The sequence below is a fragment of the Sinohyriopsis cumingii genome, chromosome 9, assembly GCF_028554795.1.
Source record: "Sinohyriopsis cumingii isolate HCF-2022 chromosome 9, ASM2855479v2, whole genome shotgun sequence".
Classification (NCBI taxonomy): domain Eukaryota; kingdom Metazoa; phylum Mollusca; class Bivalvia; order Unionida; family Unionidae; genus Sinohyriopsis; species Sinohyriopsis cumingii.
The window spans coordinates 16,948,467-16,970,634 of NC_142969.1; the positions used below are offsets into that span (position 1 = coordinate 16,948,467).

The window sequence follows — 22,168 nt, forward strand, 5'->3', positions numbered from 1 at the left end:
TTATGAGAAAGTGGATTAAGATTTCTATAAACAATGTCTCTCCTGAAATAAGTGAAGGACATGCATGCAAATAGGACATTCGTCTTCAGCTTTCTGTAGACCGCAATGTTTATAGAAGTTCTAAAATGTTTTCATGTTATCAAGTCTTTCACCACCAATAGCACATTGTTGATGTGCACATCTAAATCTGGCCTAGTCCCTTTATAATTTCTCATAGAACACAAATTACGATTTCTCAGGTATTCAATAAATATTAAACATTCTCTTTTTTGACTAATATGTATCACAACATAAAACTTGCAAAATTATGAATATGACACTATCGTTATCCTATAAGATTCGGAACAGAAAAGCACATTACTACCGGCGTCAAAAAGCTCATGTTGGGCGTATTGCGGTATTGTTATGCATCAATGAGACAATCGGTACTGCAATGATGTCCATGACACAGGATAGACAATTAGATTTAGTAAACGTGAAGGCAACGAAAATAAAATACAATAAGTTGCGATTCAACAAGTGACCAGATGTTATTATAAACTTGCACATTTATGTGGCCTATATATGACGTATAATATAGATTAATATGGTCTCTATGTATGAGAGAGTTTATGAGTATTCTTATTTCTAGAGGTTTGCGTCGAATGGGACTGGACGGGACAACGTCACTTCTACTATTTCAATCATTCGGAAAGCTCTGAGGTTGTTGTCGTCGATGAACCCAGAGTACTGCAGCCTTATGAGCTTATTGTTACGGGTTGCTGTGTGAAACGAGGTATGTGTTTTTGTGTTTACACATACGTTTATTTTACTGTCTATGACATGTTTGTCAAATAAGACATTGTAGGAGATATGGGATCAATAAAACTCAAATGCTTCATGATTGTTTCTGTTTTAACGGCTATACACATTCAAATATATGTGTCCTACATTTATATGCACATATGTAACTTCACTGTAAATAAGTACCAAGCTAGAGCTTATTGGTGTCTAGAATCGATATGCTGAAACTATATAGTAGGTGATTTTTTGGTCCATTTATTTCTTCTTCAAATCATACTACTCCTAAGGAGCTTAGCTCATGAAACCATAAGCAAAAGTGATTGTAGATTGCTATCTGTAGTAGTATATTTTAAAAACAGTTGCCTATTCATGCCAGGTTTCAATATGGTTATTGTAATTTGTATATCAATATTATATCTCCACTACATCATATTATTATTGGCATAGGAAACATTCATTATATTCTATTTCAGTTACTTTTAATATTCTCTCAAATATCTTAAATGGGGTTTGCCAAATTAAATTCATGTTTGACAGAGTAGTGGGCTTTGACAATGGACTTTTCAATTATATAGCTTGTATGTTCTGTTTAATCAGCCAAGCTTTGCAGTTCCTACACATGATTTAATAAAAGTTGATTGATGAATTTCTTATTATATATGGATTAATGTTTAAGGCTCTTTTGCCTCTATAGGTTCACTACTGATAGAGTTTAGAGTTGTTGCGCGTTTTCCATCAGTACCACATCAAAAACACAGCAGCTTCTATTAACCGATATTTATCAGGAGCCATTCAACATATTCTGATACAATTTAGGGTGTACCCTGTCTCATAACCTCGATGTGTCTTTAATTGGTTGTGACTAGTACGCTCAAGTATGGACAAAATTATGACCTTTAAAGTTATGATCTTTAAATTAACATTTTCTAATAATATCTTCATTGTAATCAGCATATATATGCAGCATTTAAACACATATTAATATCAATTAATACGTGAATTGTATATTACATATATTTCTTATAGTGAGATGAATAGATTAGAGAGATCAATGGATGCCTGACAAAAGTTAATTATGTTCTAAAGAGATCCTCGAACGTTGATTGTTTTAGGTGGCACAATTATATGTAACTGTTATAATGCTATTTACATTAACGCCAGTAATGCAGTTGTTCAATCATTTCGATTTAATATCGCTGGACTCGGCTAGATAGCCAATTATGATTCTCCCAGTCTCTTCTATATACAATCGCTTTTTCTCTGATTGTCTCTTTACTTTCCAGCGGTTTTCGCATGGGCTAGCTTTTGTTTGTCTCTCTTGGATGCTTCCATATTCCTCTGGAATCACATGATCTTAAAGAGTTTTCACCAAACCAAGCTCAACCAAGAAAAGATTCACATAAACATATTATACAAATGCAAATAATAATATTTGAACACAATTCGGATGCATTTACGCACAACAGAATGACGAAACATCAGCACTAATGAGTACAAAGGTATTCAACAAAAAGTAATTAATCGGCTTCCCAGCATACACTTTTTTCAACCCCAATGTGCATTATGTATATGCAAAAAGAACTGAAGTGAATGCGAAACTGGCTAGACAAACCAATAATAAGAGCCTTATTAATGTAGATGTTAATAAAATATCAGAAAGCTTCAGCGTTGAATTTAGAATTACAGAAGCTTCTTTGTAGTTGAATATGTTTAAGGTTTCTGGGAAATCAGGTGCCCTATGTGACCATCATCAAATAGTGAAAGCATTGCTGCATTATCTGATTATATTATAATCATGATATCTAACATTTGAAAGGTAGCATAGAAATGCAGCTAATGGTCAACCAGAATCAATATTTAATTGCGTTGTGTCTATGTTTATGTTTATCAAAGCAAAGCAATTTTTTTACTTACAGTTAATTTTGTTTGAAATTTTCAAATTTGCCCATCCTTCCTGTGCTTTCTGAGTACAGATTGTAATGCACTGCAATTAGAATTCAGCAAAAATCAATACCGCGTTACTTGAATCGGTCATACTAGAATAAGATACAGGTCGCATGCCCGCATGAGAACTTCAATTTATCTTTGCGATACAAGTAATAAATGCTTTGTTGTCTTATAATGGGATCAGAATGTAGTTAAATCTAATGGCGATATCAGTTTGGGTTTTTGTCAGTGCATTATACATCTGAAAATAAAGATTTTACCCAATAAATTGTGTATTCTGTCAGGAAAATCCTGGATGTATGGGAATGACAATGACACGCCAGATGCAATAGGAGTTGTGCTCAGTGTTCGAGAAGATGGCATGGTTTTGGTACGTTGAAAGACCCTTTTTGTAGGTTCATTATTAATCATGTCCTTGCACCTAGATATCTAAATGTTTACCAATAACGACTTGTAACTGATTTTTGTGTACGCCTAAATCAGTGCAAAAGAGTTTCATGATTTGTAAGCAAATTCAAGCCAATCAAAAGGCCGAGTTTACTTCTTCAATATGTATTTATTCAAGGTATTGCATGTGAATTTATCGCCATCCACATTTACTGAATGAGTACTAATTTGTCTTCACACTGAGATAAAATCCCACAAAATGATTGGTGTTATTATTGAAATCATTCTTTTATGTGTGATACTCTCTCATTATCAATGAAGAATAGAGATGTTAATATTCAAATTATTTTCTTCAAAAATCACACACACACACATATATATATCTGTCTATGTATCTATATATATATATATATATATATATATATATATATATATATATATATATATATATATACACGTGTGTGTTGATAGCTGAAGAGAGTAGATTGAAGGATAAACGTAGGTAATTACATGTAAATTTTCTATAGTGTTTTGGATAATTTTGACTATTTCATTTCAGGTTCGCTGGCCAAATAAATCTAAAAATTACTATAGATACGGGGCAGATGGATATTTTGATCTAGAGATATGGTATGTGTCAACCTTTGCTTGCAACATATACATTCTTTGTCAGTTGTATCTCCAGTCATAAGAAGAATCTGGTTTAATAGTAGTAAAGATTTAAGTAGCATCCTGTAAAATGGATCTTACATTCGGGACGGCTGCGTTTGAAGCAATAGTCATAGGCCAAATAAAGAGCGTGTGAACTATATAAATGACTGGTCATTCTGACATGATATATCGCAGCAGATGTATCTCATCAACGATATAGTCACTATTTCCTATTGTAATTAAAGGACGATATTAGGGATTAAACATATGGTGACAACTGTAAATACAGTAATCTCAAACATATTAATAAACAAGTAGTATGCAACAATGCGTTCGTTTCATTTTTAACAAAGCTCACAATTTATTTACCAAATAAATAATACAATTCTTTGTTTTATGATTTGACACAATATACCCCAGAATGCTAGAACAATTGTTGCAACTTTTAAACAAAATCCGAGCTGAAGAAAAACTTACGTTAACCGGTATTCGGAAAAATATTGTTAGTTTATTACAAAACGTTGTTGTGTTTAAATTATGCAGAGTATGTTTATAATTATAGCTTTGTCCATTGATAAAATGAAAACAAAACAGAGATTGCTGGAATCGTATTTAATCTATATATGACTAATCACGATAAATGTATTTTGCTCACCCATTTACAGTAATAAAAGTATTATACTGGAAGCGTCACGATATGGCTTATTACAAGAGTGGATACAGATATAAAAAAATCATACAAATTGAATATACTAAGAATAGTTGATTAAACAAGCTTGATAAAAATTAGTCTTAATTCTGTTATTAAATCTCAGGCTACATCAAATAATCAAGACATACTCCCATTGTATTATGATCTAATCCAATGAAAGTATCCAAAAGGAGCATGATAATGAATGTAACGTGGGTAAAATCCCTTTAATCCCATTACTGTTAAAATAATTGTTACCATTTTGAAAGAGGCATTAATTAGTAAATAGTTGTTTACTTCCTAATGACTTAATTAGAAAAAATTAGATGACATAACTACTAACATAAGTTAACAAATTTTAGCAGCCTACCTCCATTAACACAAGCGCTCAAAGTGTTGTGCACATTCAACTACATTAGGAATTTATAGGCAGACTGGAATCCAGAATAGCCTCTTTACAATAAAGCATAACACTTGGCCAGCATGGTTCAGGCTGTGGGGCAGTGTTATAGTGATGGTTAGTTGATGTGGGTACTTTATGAATTTCTTGCAAAATATCAATGTCAATATTGGAACCAGAATATTTCGTTTTAACGGTTTGTTCCTTCAGACCTATGTTTCGTAGAGACAAGTAAATTTCATTAGTTCTGATGTAGATGCAACATGAATGGACCATACTGCTAAGAGCAATACTATATTAGGTCAATATTTTAAAAGTGTTTGAAGACTCAGACGCTAAAAATATTAATTACTACAGAGAAAATAATGCATATTGTGCAATGGTCTCAGGCATGTATACTGACATGCAAAGAAACAAAACCGTACAAAGCCCATTTGATGGAGATTAGCCAAATGAATCATATACAAAGCAAATTATTAAATTAAAGATATAGATGTTGACAATATTTTTTGTGTTTTGTTGGAATTATAACTAAATCAAAAAGCCCCAGGTCAGTGTTTTTATTTCAACCTACCTGCAACAATCAATGACTAAAGTGGTACAAGACTGTATCAGTTTAAAAGCAAATAGAGTTTAAAAGCAAATAGAGTAGACATATTTACGTATAAACAACGTCTAGTCAATTCAAACGTCATTATGTAAACGTTTAGGTTGATATTAGTTCAGGTTAAAAATATTTATGACAGAGAATCTAAGGAAACTTTAACCTGCAGTAGTAAAAAGCACTCAAAAACCATGATTAAGTTATGATTATATATCTTTGTATATTTACAGGAAATACATTTTTACATGCACGCATACATACATACACTCACACACACATACATACATACATACATAGTACTTAGATACATACATGAGCAAATAATTAAATATATGGATATTTACACAGCTCAGTCCACCTTATTTGGTAGGACAATCTTTGAAAACATATTTGATTTCTGTTACTGATTCATTTCACCAGTTCATTTTCTCTTAATGATATCTGGACTTAGGTGTATTATTATTGCCTGAAAAAATGTCACTTCTTTATTGCATCACCACTCAATGGAAATGTGTCAAAGTTACTAAATTCACGAATTCTACATTTAAAGGTAAAACCTGTCATTATTTACGTGTCATTATATAATTTTCCAAATGTTCTGCAGTTCTGATTTGTGTTTCATTCAATTTTTTATTGTTTTATTTGCATGGGTGTGTGTGCGTGTTTTGCAAGCAAATATCTAATTACTACTGTGTTTTTGTGTTTTAAATAGTATTTTCATATGAATCATTCTCTTGATTACTACTATTGTGTATTTGCCTTCCTCCCCAAGAGAAGTTTTGAACACAGTCATAGAGCTTTTGCTTCTTTTCTTCATATCTCTCTCGTGAATTCATTAGGTCCATGTCTTGTGTTTTTAATTAAGCCTTTACACATTCGGGTGCTTGTTTACATATACAGCAAGTACTCCGTTCTTAATAGCGTTAAAAAGGAGTTACTGACCATGGTCATTTGTAGTTTTTGTTTGTTTATTAGCTCACTCCTCACTGTACGCAAAATATTATCATACATATGTCATTTCACTACACTATCGCAAAACAAAACACATTCCACTAGTTACTGAATAATTTTAGGGATGGCTTAACTCAGAATAAGATGAAGAAAAATTAAAATCCATTTGGTCGACCTTGAAGTGTGAATTGTGGCTATTCTCAAGCAAACTAAGTGGATAAATTTCCACATATGAACAGCCTAACAGAAAGCTCCTGTTTCAGTTCGGTCTAAATGATATTTTAGGACACAGAAACTGATTTCAATATAAGACGTCTAATACAAAATAAGTTATCAAACATCAATTTAGGTTCACATATAAGATAAAACAAAAATCAAACGGACAGCATAATTTATTTGTTTTGTAAATTGAAATATTATTTTGATTCACTTTTTTCACTTGTCAGTGATCATTACATAACAGTATATTCTTCTTGTAGAATCTACAATGAAATGGTTGTCACGGAATTGTATGAATCCTTTTACAATGAAATGATGAGAAACTTACAGTTACACTCAGTAATGGAACTGTGCTTCATCCATTGTTCTTTTGCATAACTTTGATATCGCTATCCCTCTTTAACTAACAGGGGACTCAAATCAAATTAGGTACACATTCACCTCAAGACTCAGTTGTAACTAAAGATAGCACCCTTCAAGCATCGAATATGGCCAGCACAACAGTCGTTTTCAAAATATGTATATCTCTGTCATATTACCATAGGATGTACACTGAAATATGTCTTCAAATGTATCATTTTTTCTGACTGAAATTGGTTCCGATCTGATATGCAATGGAGGCATTTTAACCGTTTTCTCATTTTTGCACCTCCTGAACGGAGAGTCCTACTGATATGTGGCTTTAATAACAGATCTCTTGTGATCTAAGCATAGGAACAAATGTGGCAATTTAGTGACTGCGCAGCATATATATATATATATATATATATATATATATATATATATATATATGCAATAAACTGACAACGAACAATGCAAAACTAGTATCTACTTTCGACTATTAATAAGACTTTATCAAAGGCAAATACAAAACTAACACAAGACCAACAAATAAAACGGAAAAACCGTTGATTTTGCAAAACTTTAAATGACTATTTCTACAGGAATTAAACCTTTAAATATATTATCTTTCAACTTGTTTATTTCGACTTGTTGCGGATGCTTGAAAATATTTTTTTTTTGGACCTAGAAATCGATGAGCCACAACGACATCTGTTATTGTATGTATATTTATCTAAGCTCAAATTATATCCCGGATATTTCATTGTTATAGTAGTAATTATAGGCCACTGGGTGACAATAAGCAAATTTAGAGAATTATTTAATAGAAGATATGTCGGCTGCAAAAATATAATTTTATTTGTGCATAGATCTAATTTTGTAGTTTTCTTTGTTTAAACTGCATGGTTTCAGTGCTCTAAGGTGGCGTATCCAGTATGATTTCTTGTCTTTCCTGGTTTCGAAACTCCAGTTGGGGTTGTGAGCAATTTCAGTAAGTGTTAGATCACTGAAAGTGTGGCCAGGGGATGAGAAGTATTCTCCGACCGGGCTTCTGTACGACTTCTTTGTAATCTAATCAAATCTATGAAGGTTGATCCTTTTGTGTAGCTTTTTGATTTCTCCGACATTCTGAAGGCTACATGTGATGAGATAAATTATATTCTCTGATTGGCACGTTTTGCCTGGACCATATATATTTAGTCACTGTGCTAGAAAATGTCCTGGTCTCTATCATATGTTGACAGGTTTTGAACCTTTCATCGCAACAGTTGCCAGATTGACTAGATGGGTCTTGATTAGTGATTAGTGATTGACGTTAGCTTCACCGAGACTAGGATGTCCTTGAGGTTGTTTTTGGTCTCAGGTAGGAAACTACAGTTGTTTTTTTTCTGGAAGATTAAATTTAGTGCGTCAGACGATTCCACGATGGGTCAATATTTCCCGATGATTTTACCTACTCTGGGGTTGTCTGAATGGTAGGTCAGGACAAATAATATCCTATCAGCCTTTTCCTTCTCAACTTATTTTAGTAGGTCCTTGCGGTTTGTTTTTTAGCCCTTTGGATAACCTCTACAATCAGGTCTTTTTCGTAGCCTCGGTAAGTTAAATGTTTGGATAAGTCTTCAGACTTTTTTTAGAATGTTTCATCGTGGGATTGAATTCTGCATATATTCAGTGCCTGACTATATGGGATATTCCTAATGCAGTGTTTTAGATGACAGCTGGTTGGGAGGAGATAATGGTGCTTGTCGGTTGGTTTCGAGTAGATGTCTATATGGAGTTTGATTTCTACCAGTCTTTGTGAAGTTTTCCCAGAAGATATCCATTTCCAAAAAGCACCCATGAGCACTATTAGAAGTTGTTTCTGTTACAAAAAGCATTATAGGTTTCCCTGAATAATGCATGCAACCTTTTTCCCTCTAGAAATGGTTCTTGCATATGTATAATTCGATGTGCTGAACGTGTTCTTATCAATGAATCAATCTTTTTATTTAGCCTCGAATCATAAAATGCTGAGCACAGGTTTTCAGCTTAGATATTAACTTACACATTTATTAAATTTGCGTATAAAAGGCCATACTGTTTTTAACAACAATTTGTGACCCTTGAAATGTTGGAAAGTAATAAACAGCAGCAAATTGTTGTCTTTTTATGAAATGTCCCCCAAAATATCATGTTGCATATCCCATCACAACGAAACATGATTTGAGATGCATAGGTATGAAACAGCCTAGCTGGTACAGGTCTATTAAACTAGAGGTATATACTTGCATAGAATTGTGTTGCAAGACATTTCATGTTTGATTATACGTACCAATGCATTTCTAGTCACTATCCGACTAGCTCATAGCAAGTGCTACTGTGAAGATATAGTGATTTTCTTCTTTCCTGGCGTAAAGGAGAGGAAAAACTCTTATTCACTTTTCAAGTAAATATATATATATATATATATATATATATATATATATATATATATATATATATATATATATATATATATATATATATATATATATATATATAGTTACGGTTATGAGTGTCTTGAGTTGATATACATTATATCAAAGTGATCGTTCATCTGACATATACTTATAAAATTACCTGAACAAATTATAATAGGCTCATGCTTTATGCAGTAGAATCTCACGCCAGAGCCTCTCATATATTGGTAAATTCTGTGTCTGTCAATTGAAGGTTTCATTGTAACTGCACGATTCCAGCACATCTGCTCGAAGCCCACCATACATTGCAAATGGTTAACGGATTACTTCATTTTTTAGGTAATCAAGATAACATAGAAGTAAATTAAATGTAGAACAAAATCAATATATCTGTTAAGAAAGTAGCCTCTATATGTAGGCTAAATGGTTCAAACCATACAATTAAATTGGTTTGGCATCATAATAGTGCTGCGAGGATGAGAATGACCTTATGTTTGCAAAGGTCAATGCTCAGTCTTGGAAATGCTTTGAAAGTCGTATATTTAAACAAGACTAGTACTAATTTATGTCATCAGATGACTGCATAAAGTAAAATCGTAATTGAGGTCGGGGACAAAAATAATAGGCTGAGGTTTGGAAAGAATTATACTAATCATTTTTATTTACTTTTCTTCCTTCCTAGATTTGCCCCCCAAAACTGGACAAATTAAATAGGCACAATTTATCATTTTGTAAATGGAAATTTAAACATAAATCTGTATAATAAAAAAGTAAAGTTAAACTCATATTAGAGGAATCGTTTGACGGTCGACTATATTGTAGATTATATCTTTTGTTTAAAGCAAATTAATAAAAATAATTAATGATGTGGACTTAGTATAGCACTAATTTCGAGAAGCTCTAAGTGGTTTAAACTCTAATATATCACATCCAAGCATATACATTGATAAGATTGCAGAACATAATCACCATGAAATTACAAAACAAAATGACGCTGGCAATAAATAAGTAAATGTCATTATGTCCTAAAGTCAGTTGCTGTACATACTGCTCCGGTGGCCTAGTGGTTAGAGCGTTTGCCTCGTAGGCGTGCAGTCGCGACCCGGCCGAGTCGTACCAATGACTTATAGAAATGGTATTTTCAGCTGCCTCGCTAGATGGCCAGCATTAAGAGGTTAGTGTTAGGACTGGTCAGCCTGGTGTCAGGATAATGTGACTGGATGGGGCATCAAGCTACATGTCTGCGGCATAATGTCCCAATGCTAGACATCACTGTAAACTGCCACAGTGCAGACATCGTAGCGATATGACTGAAATTTGTTACGTTAAAAATCCAAATCAAACACACACACACATACACACAGAGGTTCTGTACTCGAAACATGGGAAGGTTAAGAGAATGTTTGAATGGGATATCTGTTTCATTGTGTCCAATATTAATGGGCAATTCGTTCCATGTAGCTGGGACTGGTACAGACAAGAACATTGTTAGTATGACTTCATTGTACCAGTAGGAACAATGAGAATATGTATTTCAGAAGATGCACTCACGTTTCTAGATGGAGTGTATAGATCGGTGAGGTCAGATATGTATATTTGACTGGAGCTAGTTCATGAAATGTAGCATAGCAACCATATGTTGTGTTTGTTTCTGGATCAAACTGGTAGCCACTGGTGTTTTCAGAACAGGTTGAAGTGTGTTTAGTTCTTCACACTCCAAGGAACACTGAGCAGTTGTGTTTTGAATGTTTCCAAATCTACGTAGCAGATACCGAGACGAGCCAACTAACCAGACAAAAGTCAACAACAATAGCCCAATCTTGACGAGTACAGAAGTGTTTTAGTGGCATTAACTGAAAGAAGATTGAGAATTTTTCGTCCTGTTTTGCGCATGATAGCTTTGAAACAACATCTGCCGGTAATATTTAAGTAAAAATGAATGTAGTTCCTAGCCGTTAACGTACATGCACAATGTCGTCAGCGCAAAGGAGTGATTATTTAAAACAGGTATTGAAGGTCCATTAAAGCACAAACGTTTCAAATGCGAGTGTAATGTGATAAATGAATGTTCAAAATGAAAGGCGGTTGTAGCAGTGGGGTAAGACGATTGAGAAAAAAGCTAATTGTTTTCTTTTCCAAAACAATAGAAATAAGTTAAATTAAGACCATGCGCGCAGATTGTGTACAAATCAAGAATTATCTTGATTCAGAATCTGAGAGTAGATTTAATCACATGTCTGTGAAACTATTGAACACCAATTGTCTGATTTACAAGATATTTCTCTCCAAATTTTTTGAAAATTGTGAACATGATCTGATTACATGTTTCGAAGTTGCTCATTCTACACGACTGCCGCATTCAGTTGTACACCTCCCGCTGTATGAAAACGCTAAACAAAATTTCCTATGAACATTGAATATTGATGTCAAACGTTTTACTGGTAGGCCATATGGTCGATGAAACTTCCACTTTAATTATAGGTGCAGCAATAATTATAAAATTCCATTCTATATCTAGATAAATCAGAACTACATAGTCAAGCTAGATTCCTGTTCAATTCCTTCTGACGTGTGACATAATTCCTGTTCTGTACTTCACATAGGACGGAAGTGATTATTTACAGTGTCGGAATTAATATTGTTTGAAGATGCATTGATGAAATTGTAAAATCGTCATAACTGCACATTTTATCAGATCTTTCATAATTTACCTATTAAGTTCTGAAAGTAAAAACAGTCACGTAGAACTAGTAATCTTTTACAAGATGCACATTAGAATTAAGACTTAGCTTACAGTATAAACTTCAAATTAAGCTCCATGAATGTCATATTGAAATTAAAAAAATAATATAGGTTCTCTAAACCACCCGTAAGAGATGAAAGATCATATTTTTAAACCGAAGGTTACCAGCAGAGAATACTTTGTTTAATTACAACCCTGTTCGCAAAAATATGCACGTTCCTGAGCAGTACCTAAGCAGCTGATATTGGCTCTGGAACTCATCTTACATAGCCTATGATGGCTTAGAAAAAATGGGAGAATTAAAGATATAATCTTACAAACACATGGTATGTTATGCTAGCTTATCAGTTGGTTTTCATTTGTACATTCTTTTTGACGGGTTGCTATGTTTGGTTTTTACAGTAGTCCACATGAAAACCAGACATCAATAGGGGCCAGGAGCCAATTCACACCAAAGTTGGTAAGTACCTGTAATTCACAATGAACCTGTCAAGCTCTAAACAGCTTTTGATCAATACAGTATCATGCATATTTCGTGAAGACGTTGCACTGATAAAGTACATAAAGACCTTATGCTGATTATTCTATCGTTATGAATAAGCATGTAAGTATATGTTAATCTCTATTGAAATACATAAACAAAATTAGATTACAGGAACCGACCAATTAAATAGCAAAGTCTAATCTAATGCTTGATATAGCATTGATATGAGCTTTTCTGTCTCAAAGAATCATCTTCTTGTTTCTTTATAAACTGCTCACAACTATTGTAGGCTGTCAGAATACTAGGGACCCCGAGTGGCCAAGTGGTCTAAAACACTCACTGTTACGGATCACTGCCAACTCACTTCTGTCTGCGTTTGTCTGAATCTCAGGCTCGGCCAGTGTGGGTACGTGAGAAAGCTTGCCAGTAGCTTCTCGTGGGTCGGTGGTTCTTTCTGGAGTTTCCCCGGGTTCTCCCTCTACCATTTATACTGGCCGCCATGTAAAGCCTATCTTGTACTGACAAATGGCGTAAAACCCCATAACTACAACAGCTACAGCTGTCATAATACTGTTAATTCGTTATGTTTGCGTATTTGCTGCGTACCACATATCACAAACTAAAGACCAAACAAACAATGATCATTCTGTAGCAACAGTATGACCCTTCACAAATCCACAAACAAAATTTGACACAAACAGAAATAAATAATTGTACAGTATATTTTATTCAAATAGGTTATTACAAGTTCAAGCATTTGATATCAGAGACGAACATTTTAAATGCATACAAGTAATAGACCTTATTCTATTCAATTCATACAAATTCCCTAATAAGTACACCCGGCTCTTTTTTCCAAAACTCTCGTACAAATACGTTTTACTGACCACAGATTTGATGATATCTGCATGCCTCAAGGATATGAATTATATATGGATAACACACCTTAGGCAATATGCTTGTATTGCTCCTCCAAAAGTGAAGAATATCTGGTTTATGTAAAGAGACTTCACTCTGTTGATATTCGTTTAGAATATCGTTGATGTGCGCTTATGAGCTTTGGCCTCACACAATTTACCCAAATTTGTAATTTGTAACTTGACAGTGTAAATACATCCAATACGTTATGATATGTGCACACCTTCCATAAGAAATGACAACAAAGAATAGTTTCATTCCAAATGATAGATAAAAGAGAATCATCTAAAAGGGCCTAGATTGTTTAAAAAGTAAAAAATCTGACATGCAGTAAACCATATAAATTATTCTGAAATACATCAGCTACAAAATATAACATATGGCAGAATGTTTCTCAGTGTTCCTGCAATAACGTCAGTTCATATTTTTACTGTTTTCCCCCAAATGTTCATACATGTTTCAATAATTTGTATTATACAATGGCAACATACAACACACAACATGACTTACAAGGTTTTTGACACTGATTTCAATAGCTCTGATATGTGACTCAAGAAAAGGAACATACACATACATATACTTTTACAGCACAAAACAAGGCCCCCCTCACGCAATAGTTACAAAACTCTTGCATATATTCCACAGTTCATAATTTGATTTTTCACATATTGCATTTTGAAAAGGTAATGCCCGACTTAGTTACAGCTCCACTGATTCGCAAAGGCAGAGCAAACAATTCTTGAAACTTTACAGTCCAAATGAATATAGGGAATCGACCATTTAATTTATGCGGAGGAGGTGGATGTTTCTTTCAATCCGATATATTCATTTGTATTTTACTTGAAATCCTTAATTTTTTATCTAATATAATGGTAGTAAAAGGTTTAATTAATAGTAAGATGTGAATTGTCGGTTGATTCAAGGCTACTGACTCATATTCCATATGGTTTATATGTTCGGCTAATTGGGCGGCTTACATGGTTCAAGTTTAATTTAGACATCTGTTTGTATTTGTTGTCATTTCTTGTAATAATGTTTTATACACGTGAGACCCCTTTCAATGCTTCATAGGTATCAATACACTAACAAAAATGCAGTATAGGTTTGCATGTACAAGTTTCATGCTACATGATCCAACACAGTGGTTCGTTGTCTCAACAGCCAGCATCTGTTTTACACATAGTCCTACACTACATTTTCCATACTTTGATTCACGATAACGAGATGAACAGGAAATGAAACTGAAAGATTCAAGTTATTCTGATGACAATTTGATAACTATGATAATTAGCATGTTATCTCAATATTATGCCTCCGTTTTACATGGCATGCATTCAAATTTCCGTATTTCGTGAGATTCGCGATACCGACTCAACTTATGCGGCTGGCAAATTAATATGAACAATAGCAAAAATAAATGTGGAAGCAATATGTCAAATACTGAATGAAATGTAAAATATCAACGCATCCTGGTAGTTTGTACTTCCAATATATGATGTTATCAGTTATTTCATTTGTATTTCATTTTTTTTTTTGTTCATTTAGACGTGTCATTTTTTCCAGTGTAATCAAACATTCTTGTACTGTATTATTTCTTTTAATTTAACCATATCTGAGTGCATCGAACCTGCCGCCTTTGAATAATTAAAATTCGTTCAACTGAGTTCACGCTTTTTTAAAGTTAAAGGTTTTGTTTCCTTATTGTAATTTACTTTCAGAAAGACAATATTCTGTGGCTAGACACTTGTCTCTTATTACCACATGACCCTAACAGATCAACAGTTTTTCGCATGAAACCAAATCTTGAAGGTTTCAGTTTAGTTTCCTAAGACAACATGTTAACTGCTTGAACCATCTGAGTGTGCTAACTTGGCATATCATGTCAAATTCTTGCTTAATGTAGACATTCATCCAAGATCTTGTTAAAGTGGAAATCTGGTTGGAATTATTAAAAATGTAACTGCTTTTATTATTCCTAATACATTGACGTATTTTAGGTCTTCGAAGGAGAATATCTGTTTATAAAATGGTACAAAATTGGCTGATAATGGCAGCTACAGGACATCATATAAGTGAATTTTCTTGGTATCTTATTATTATAATCAAAGACATATTACTGATTGATGTTATAAGTTATTGTAATGCCAACTAGTATTGTCTATTGATTACTTTATCCTTCAGATCAGCCTGCAGCGTTTGAAAGTTGTTAGGTCGCAAGAAATTGGGAATCGAAGCCCTCTAAAAAGATGTAAATCTTCCAGTGATTGAAGCTACAATCGTTTAATGATAAAGTTAACACATATGATTAAAACAATATTAGAATGCCTGATTGCTAACATGACATTGAAAAGCCTACTTGTTAGAGAAATGTAGCCATTAACTCAGAACGGGGGATCACAACTTATTGATCAAAATTCATCTAACTAAATGATTAAAAGAACACAAATGCGACCAATGTTCGTTTACTGACAATATATTTGGTTGTCGATTTGATGCTGATGATGTACTGTAACTGTATGAAATGAAAGGTCACTGTGGTCTCAAATTCTTACCTTATGCTGTAGACTCATAGGGTTTTTAATAAATGCAAAGTCGACAAAAAATTCGGACGCTGTAGTGGTTTTAGTTCATTCATGGATGAATGGTCTCAAGAAAGATCATTGTTATTTGTTTAAGCAAGAACAGACTGTGTAAAAATGAAAGAAAGAAAAACATCCACTATTTTCATATTCATTCCACTAAGTTGTAGACAATTAAATGCAAACTAGAGGCAGGCACACATAATATGTGATATACGTTTAATTAGAAATGAAAATGAACTTGGCTTATTCAATCTTGAATCGTATTTAGTTCACTTTACAAAATGTGCATTGGTTAAATTCAGTTCTGAAGGAAGATATATGTTTTCGATAATAACATGATCTCTAACTCGTTGTGTATATCATCTGCTTGCTTGCATGTATTTGCCTGTATGTCTTTATTGAACTTTACTCCCTTAGTTTGTACTTCATGTATACTTAAATGACTTCCCAATATGTGTTAAACTTTTGTAATTATTTACATTTATCCATTGGAAACGTTGTGTTGTTGAAAGGTGTGAATGTCTCCATATGTTGTCGCTTAAAATATAACAATATCTGATTGGTAAATTTTAGGAAATGCCTATATTATATTTAACTTTTTCATCTAATTTTAAAGAGGGCATTATACAAATGTGAAGTATTCATACTTTCAAGACAGTTTGCGATGATTGAAGCCGAGAGCGATTTATTTGTTAATGATATCACTTTACTCGATGTTGCTGATCATTTAACGCACTGTCTGAACATTGCGTGGCCTAATGAAATTAAGTTTGAAAGAATGTTTAAGTCGTAACAGTGTCCTTTTCGAATGTTGTACCATGAACATGATTGAATATATATCTACTTTCTCAGCAAAGGGCACAATAATGGATGCAAGTACATACAAATCTATATAAGCTTTAAATAGACCATTTGTGTCTTTCATTGCAGATGGACTTTTCGCAACTATCTTCGTCCTCCGGAAAAGAAAAGGTACTTTCTCATTTTCAGCACATGCACAGAAAAATCGAGAAAATATACAGCATAGCACCAACATACTTTTTATTTGTTCATTTGAATTGCAGCATTTGAACTTAATATGTCTGTCAGTCTGCCCTCTCCTTCATATCTCAACAACGCTCGAGTTTTCCACAATTCATCAATACCACGCTTTGTAAATAGCTTGCACTTCATTCCAAGAAGAGGGCGCAAACTACTAACTCAATTCCCATAGTAATGTCAATGTTTACATAAAAACTATATTATATTGTTAGAACCTGCATAATATTCTTGCATCTGACGCACGATCTATCCAAGGGGAAACATTTATAATGATGGCTATAATAACACGTTCATATGATTATCTGAGTTTACTTTGATGTATATTTTTTTCTTTGAAAGCCCTGATATTGAGGAATTACTTTCTATGGAAAAAACTGTTTAAATAATAAATTCATAAAATTGTCTACATGATGCACACACTGTTATGTGTATGTATCTACTGTGCTTGACGTTAGATATTTACTATAGTATCACTAGCAGTGCATTCTCTACTTCATGTTATTTGCAGATTGTTTCAGTTCATGTTAGGTCGTCCCACTGCAAAGCAATATGTGTCCTCATTTGCGAAATGGAACTCTTGTCTGAAAATATTACGTTCATTGGACCTTGAGGATACATTGCTAATAATCTGGAAGAATAGTAGTCACTTTACAAACCTTGATGGGCAAATTACTAATGTCATTTTAGTAAAAAAGCACACAACACTATTGTCAATTCAGAAATACAATAGTTCTAAACATGAATGTAGACCTAAATTGAAACAATCCATATACTATTTACTAGATGCATTAATGAACTGATGATAAAATTAATTGGACTACATTCTCTTTTATACAGACCATGAATTGGTAAATCAAACACGATGGTTGTCATGTTATAGATGAATATCTGTTAATTAAATATAGTTAACACGTAAACATCATTTGGGTTAAAGTGAATGGATGACATTACACTTTTTATTATGTTTAATCCCAGCTTAAGTATTATACATAGGTAACAAGCCGTGTCAATAGCAAATTATTACGACAGACAAAAAGTGATATTGATCTTATGCTTTATAATAATAATAATAATAATAATAATAAGGATCACTTTAGTCTTCATATCACATATAATGTAAGATGTGATGCATGATTTTTTTGGTGGACACTTGTACATGGTTGAACGATACTAGTTACTTACACTTTCGACTTTGTAATGGAATCATTCATGTTGGTAATCCTATATTGAATCTCAACATTGAGTCTGTTCTGGTTTAGTATATACATTTTTATCCATGCAAAGAATATGTCATAATCCTATCTCTACTTATTAATGCTATTAATATAGACTTAGTTGAAAGTGTAATTAACATATTCTTTTTACTATGTGCATAAATGGGTAAAACATTTTCATGTTTCTACTTTGAAATAATCAAGGTGTATTATTTCTCCTTAATTCAGGATATATAGGACTTTCTATTTATATGTTATCAGACATATGCTATGAGCAAAGCTAATGTATTCCTACCTTGCTGTATTTGCTGTAATTGGTAAATTTCTCGCTCCAAAAAATCAGCTTAAATAAGACTCATTTAGAGCATTTAAATATTTTACCGTTTTATCCATTTCATTATTCTTATTAATCGGTGTTTACATGAACATGCCTATACATTGCTCACTAAACATTTGTATAAACAGTTGTCGATCAGTTGCATCCTATTTTAACCAAACATTACAAAATCAATATTTTCTTTATAATTAAAATAGGCTAAACGTTTGTGTCAAATATGTAAAGCAGAGAAGCTTAACAAGCCCGAATTGTCTAACATATGATAAGAATATTTTCAAAGTTTACTTCAGTTGCAATTAATTTTGAACCATAACACTATTTCTCATAGAAACCTGCCCATCGGAATACAGCAAATTGTTTGTTTTTTACAAATTTAACTAATATTTTCCTTTCCGAGCAATACGTTCTCAATATATGAAACATTTTCTGGAACTGAAACACGGTATATTTTACTAGAATTAAATCATCGGTATATAATAGTATATACATTTCTATTTGTTATTGTTGTAGTTATATTCATCTTATCTGCAATATAACTCTGGAAAAACATGGCAAAAAGTAATTAGGATAAGTTCATATCTGCGTGTGTGTGTGATTTGGATTTTTTTAACGTAGCTGTGACAATTTTTCAGTCATATCGCTATGATGCCTGCATTGTGACAGTTTATAGTGATGTCGAGCACTGGGGCATCATGCCGCAGACATGTAGTATTTTGCCCGACCCAGTCACATTATCCTGAAACCAGGCCGACCAAACCTAACACTAACTTCTTAATGCTGAGTATCAAGCAAGGCAGCTGTTAGTACTATTTTTGTAAGTCTTTGGTATGACTCGGCCGGAAATCAAACCCACGACCTCCCGCATCCGAGGCGGACGCTCTAACCACTAGGCCACCGGAGCGGTCTCCTATCTGCTGTACTCTAGTTAGAGAATCAAAACACAGCACAACAATTATTAGACTTTGCAAATTAGCCCAATCTTTGTAGATTACTTTCATCATTCTTAACATTGTGGAACTTTTATTGTAACTTAAAATTAGATTGTCTAATGTGTCTAATAATACATCTCTACTACGCCTTTTTAAAATGTAGAAACAGTGCATAATATCTCCCATGTGCTTTCCTTTGATAAATAATAATGACGAAAATAAGAACAATATTACTACCACTAATAATAATAAAACATTAACAACAACAAATAATAATAATAATAATAATAATAATAATAATAATATAAAAATTATGATATCATATTTTCCTTCATTCTGCAACGACAGATATTGTGAGTCATTACACTTGATGAACATAATGAGAGTAACATCACATTTTTCCTTTCAATTATAAACACATAGCCCTTAGATTGTAAATTATTAAAGCATACCTGACAGTGGAGTCAACGGATCCTTCCTGCACACAAAAACCTGATGACACCCATAAACTATTCAACGTTTAAAATTATTCGTCTAATTTCTTCGTAAAATGATAAATTTTAAATTGTGTCAAATTTTTGCAGAACACTTTGCTTCCTTACTACAATGTTATTATAAGAAATAGAGTGTTGGTAAAGGTAAATAACCTTAAAAAAGAAGATTAAAAAGCAGCAAATTTGATTTAGTGTTTTCCTAATTGTAGGAAGATATATTACAAATATCTCATGAGACGCTAGAAGAAAATCTTGTAAAGGATGATGAAACTGAATTTGAGTTTGACCACTATGAAATTGATGACCCTGACGTTAAGTTACCTTGCCTGGGTACAAGGGTCCGGCGTGGCCCAGACTGGAACAAAGGCTTCCAGGATAGCAATGGACCAGGAACAATTGTCAGTCATCACAAAAACCAGAAACGTAAGACCGTATTTACATCAGTTTCATTGTCTGATCATGTAATAACATAATACATGTTTGTACGTAAAACTGTTGTTATCCTTTTTATGATATAAATTATTGTGGCAATAGGTTTTGCGTTTTATTAATTATGCACATAATGAAATGTTTTCATATAGAGCTTATCAGTTAAAAGCGCGTTACCACCCTAACGATTTTTTCTTTAATATTCTTAATGTAAGATTTCACTAGAATATACTGCTGTTGGTACATCATTGTACAGGAATGTATCAAACCTATGAAGCTTTCGTCCTGCAGAACTTTACAAATCCTGTGCGTTCCTATGTTGTCTACTGCATTGAATCAATTTTTGTCTTAGAACTATTGCTATACCATTGATAACAATGTTGCATCATTGGTTGATATTTGGTCATGTCATGTAAAACGAATCAACTTTCATTTCTTCCCAGAGGTTAAGGTTGAATGGGACAAGAGTGGACACACTGATTTTTATCGTTATGGTGACATGTGGAAATATGATGTTCTTATCGATAGTGAACCTCGAGTACTGCAGTCGGAACTGATTGCTACAGGTTGCCTTGTTAGGCGAGGTATGACACTACCTTTGACTTTACCAGGTCTGCATATTGTTGTTATTATCAGGTGTTGACATCATTTTCGGTTTGGGGAAACTGTGTATTAGCAATTCAGATTATTTGATGAACCTCCATAAGTATAAAAAATAAATTATGTTTCATAATCTATAATAGGTGAGCAAGCTTTGACATTTTCATGCCTTTTGTATGTCTGGTATTTATTAAATCTGTCAGTACAATGCACTCTAATGAAACCAATATGCACGAAAACATATAATCCGATCTATATGGTATCATCCAAAACTATAAATACATCTTGTACTTGGATATGGCAAAATAGCGAAACAAATAAAAACCATATTGCACAATCTTGTTTAAAGAATGAATAAATTTGAAAGTATATGACTGAAATGTATCGCGGGAAGAAGGTTAAACTAAACATTTCAGTAAATCAACAACCAGTTTATTTCCTGACAATACCAAATCAAAATTCAGAAGATAGTTGCACCGTTCTGTATTAAATTCCATGAATAAGTTCACGAAAATACAAAGTAGTCTATTATTCCAAACTTAAATGAGCACCTTAGTAAATCTATTGAATACCTTTATCATTAGTTACTCTAGAAACATATATAGTGGTAACATCACAACTGTAAACTCAGATCATACATAGGTTTCCACAGACTAATCCAACAGAGTTATGAACTTTTAACACACATTTTCACTTGTCTAGTGATGTAAACTAAATTGAAGCAATCCAAATGAAGAACTTAGTCTAATTACAGACAATAATGGCCTTGAACACAGATGAAAAGTAAGCATTCTGCATAGCACTTGCAGTCATAGACAAACATTCTACATAATAATATCATCTGAAATATAACTCACAATTGGGACTCTATTAATTACATGACTGGAACATATTTCGATTGCTGTCTAACACTGTAACCAAAGCATATCTATTAGGTGTGATTTAATGCATCATCTAGGTCATGATAACGTGCAGGTAAAA

The 22,168-nt window shown here is 33.1% G+C and overlaps 1 protein-coding gene across 1 annotated transcript in view; it reads left to right on the forward strand.

Annotated features, from left to right (window-relative positions):
- LOC149791321 (uncharacterized) overlaps positions 1 to 22,168 on the forward strand; it is a 122,066-nt gene that overhangs the window by 58,324 nt on the left and 41,574 nt on the right. The window contains exons 18-24 of the mRNA XM_089969855.1: positions 632 to 775; positions 3,015 to 3,100; positions 3,677 to 3,747; positions 12,562 to 12,619; positions 17,074 to 17,115; positions 20,368 to 20,581; positions 21,031 to 21,171. Of these exons, the coding sequence (XP_089825981.1) occupies positions 632 to 775; positions 3,015 to 3,100; positions 3,677 to 3,747; positions 12,562 to 12,619; positions 17,074 to 17,115; positions 20,368 to 20,581; positions 21,031 to 21,171 (756 nt within the window). The remainder of the gene's footprint in view (positions 1 to 631; positions 776 to 3,014; positions 3,101 to 3,676; positions 3,748 to 12,561; positions 12,620 to 17,073; positions 17,116 to 20,367; positions 20,582 to 21,030; positions 21,172 to 22,168) is intronic.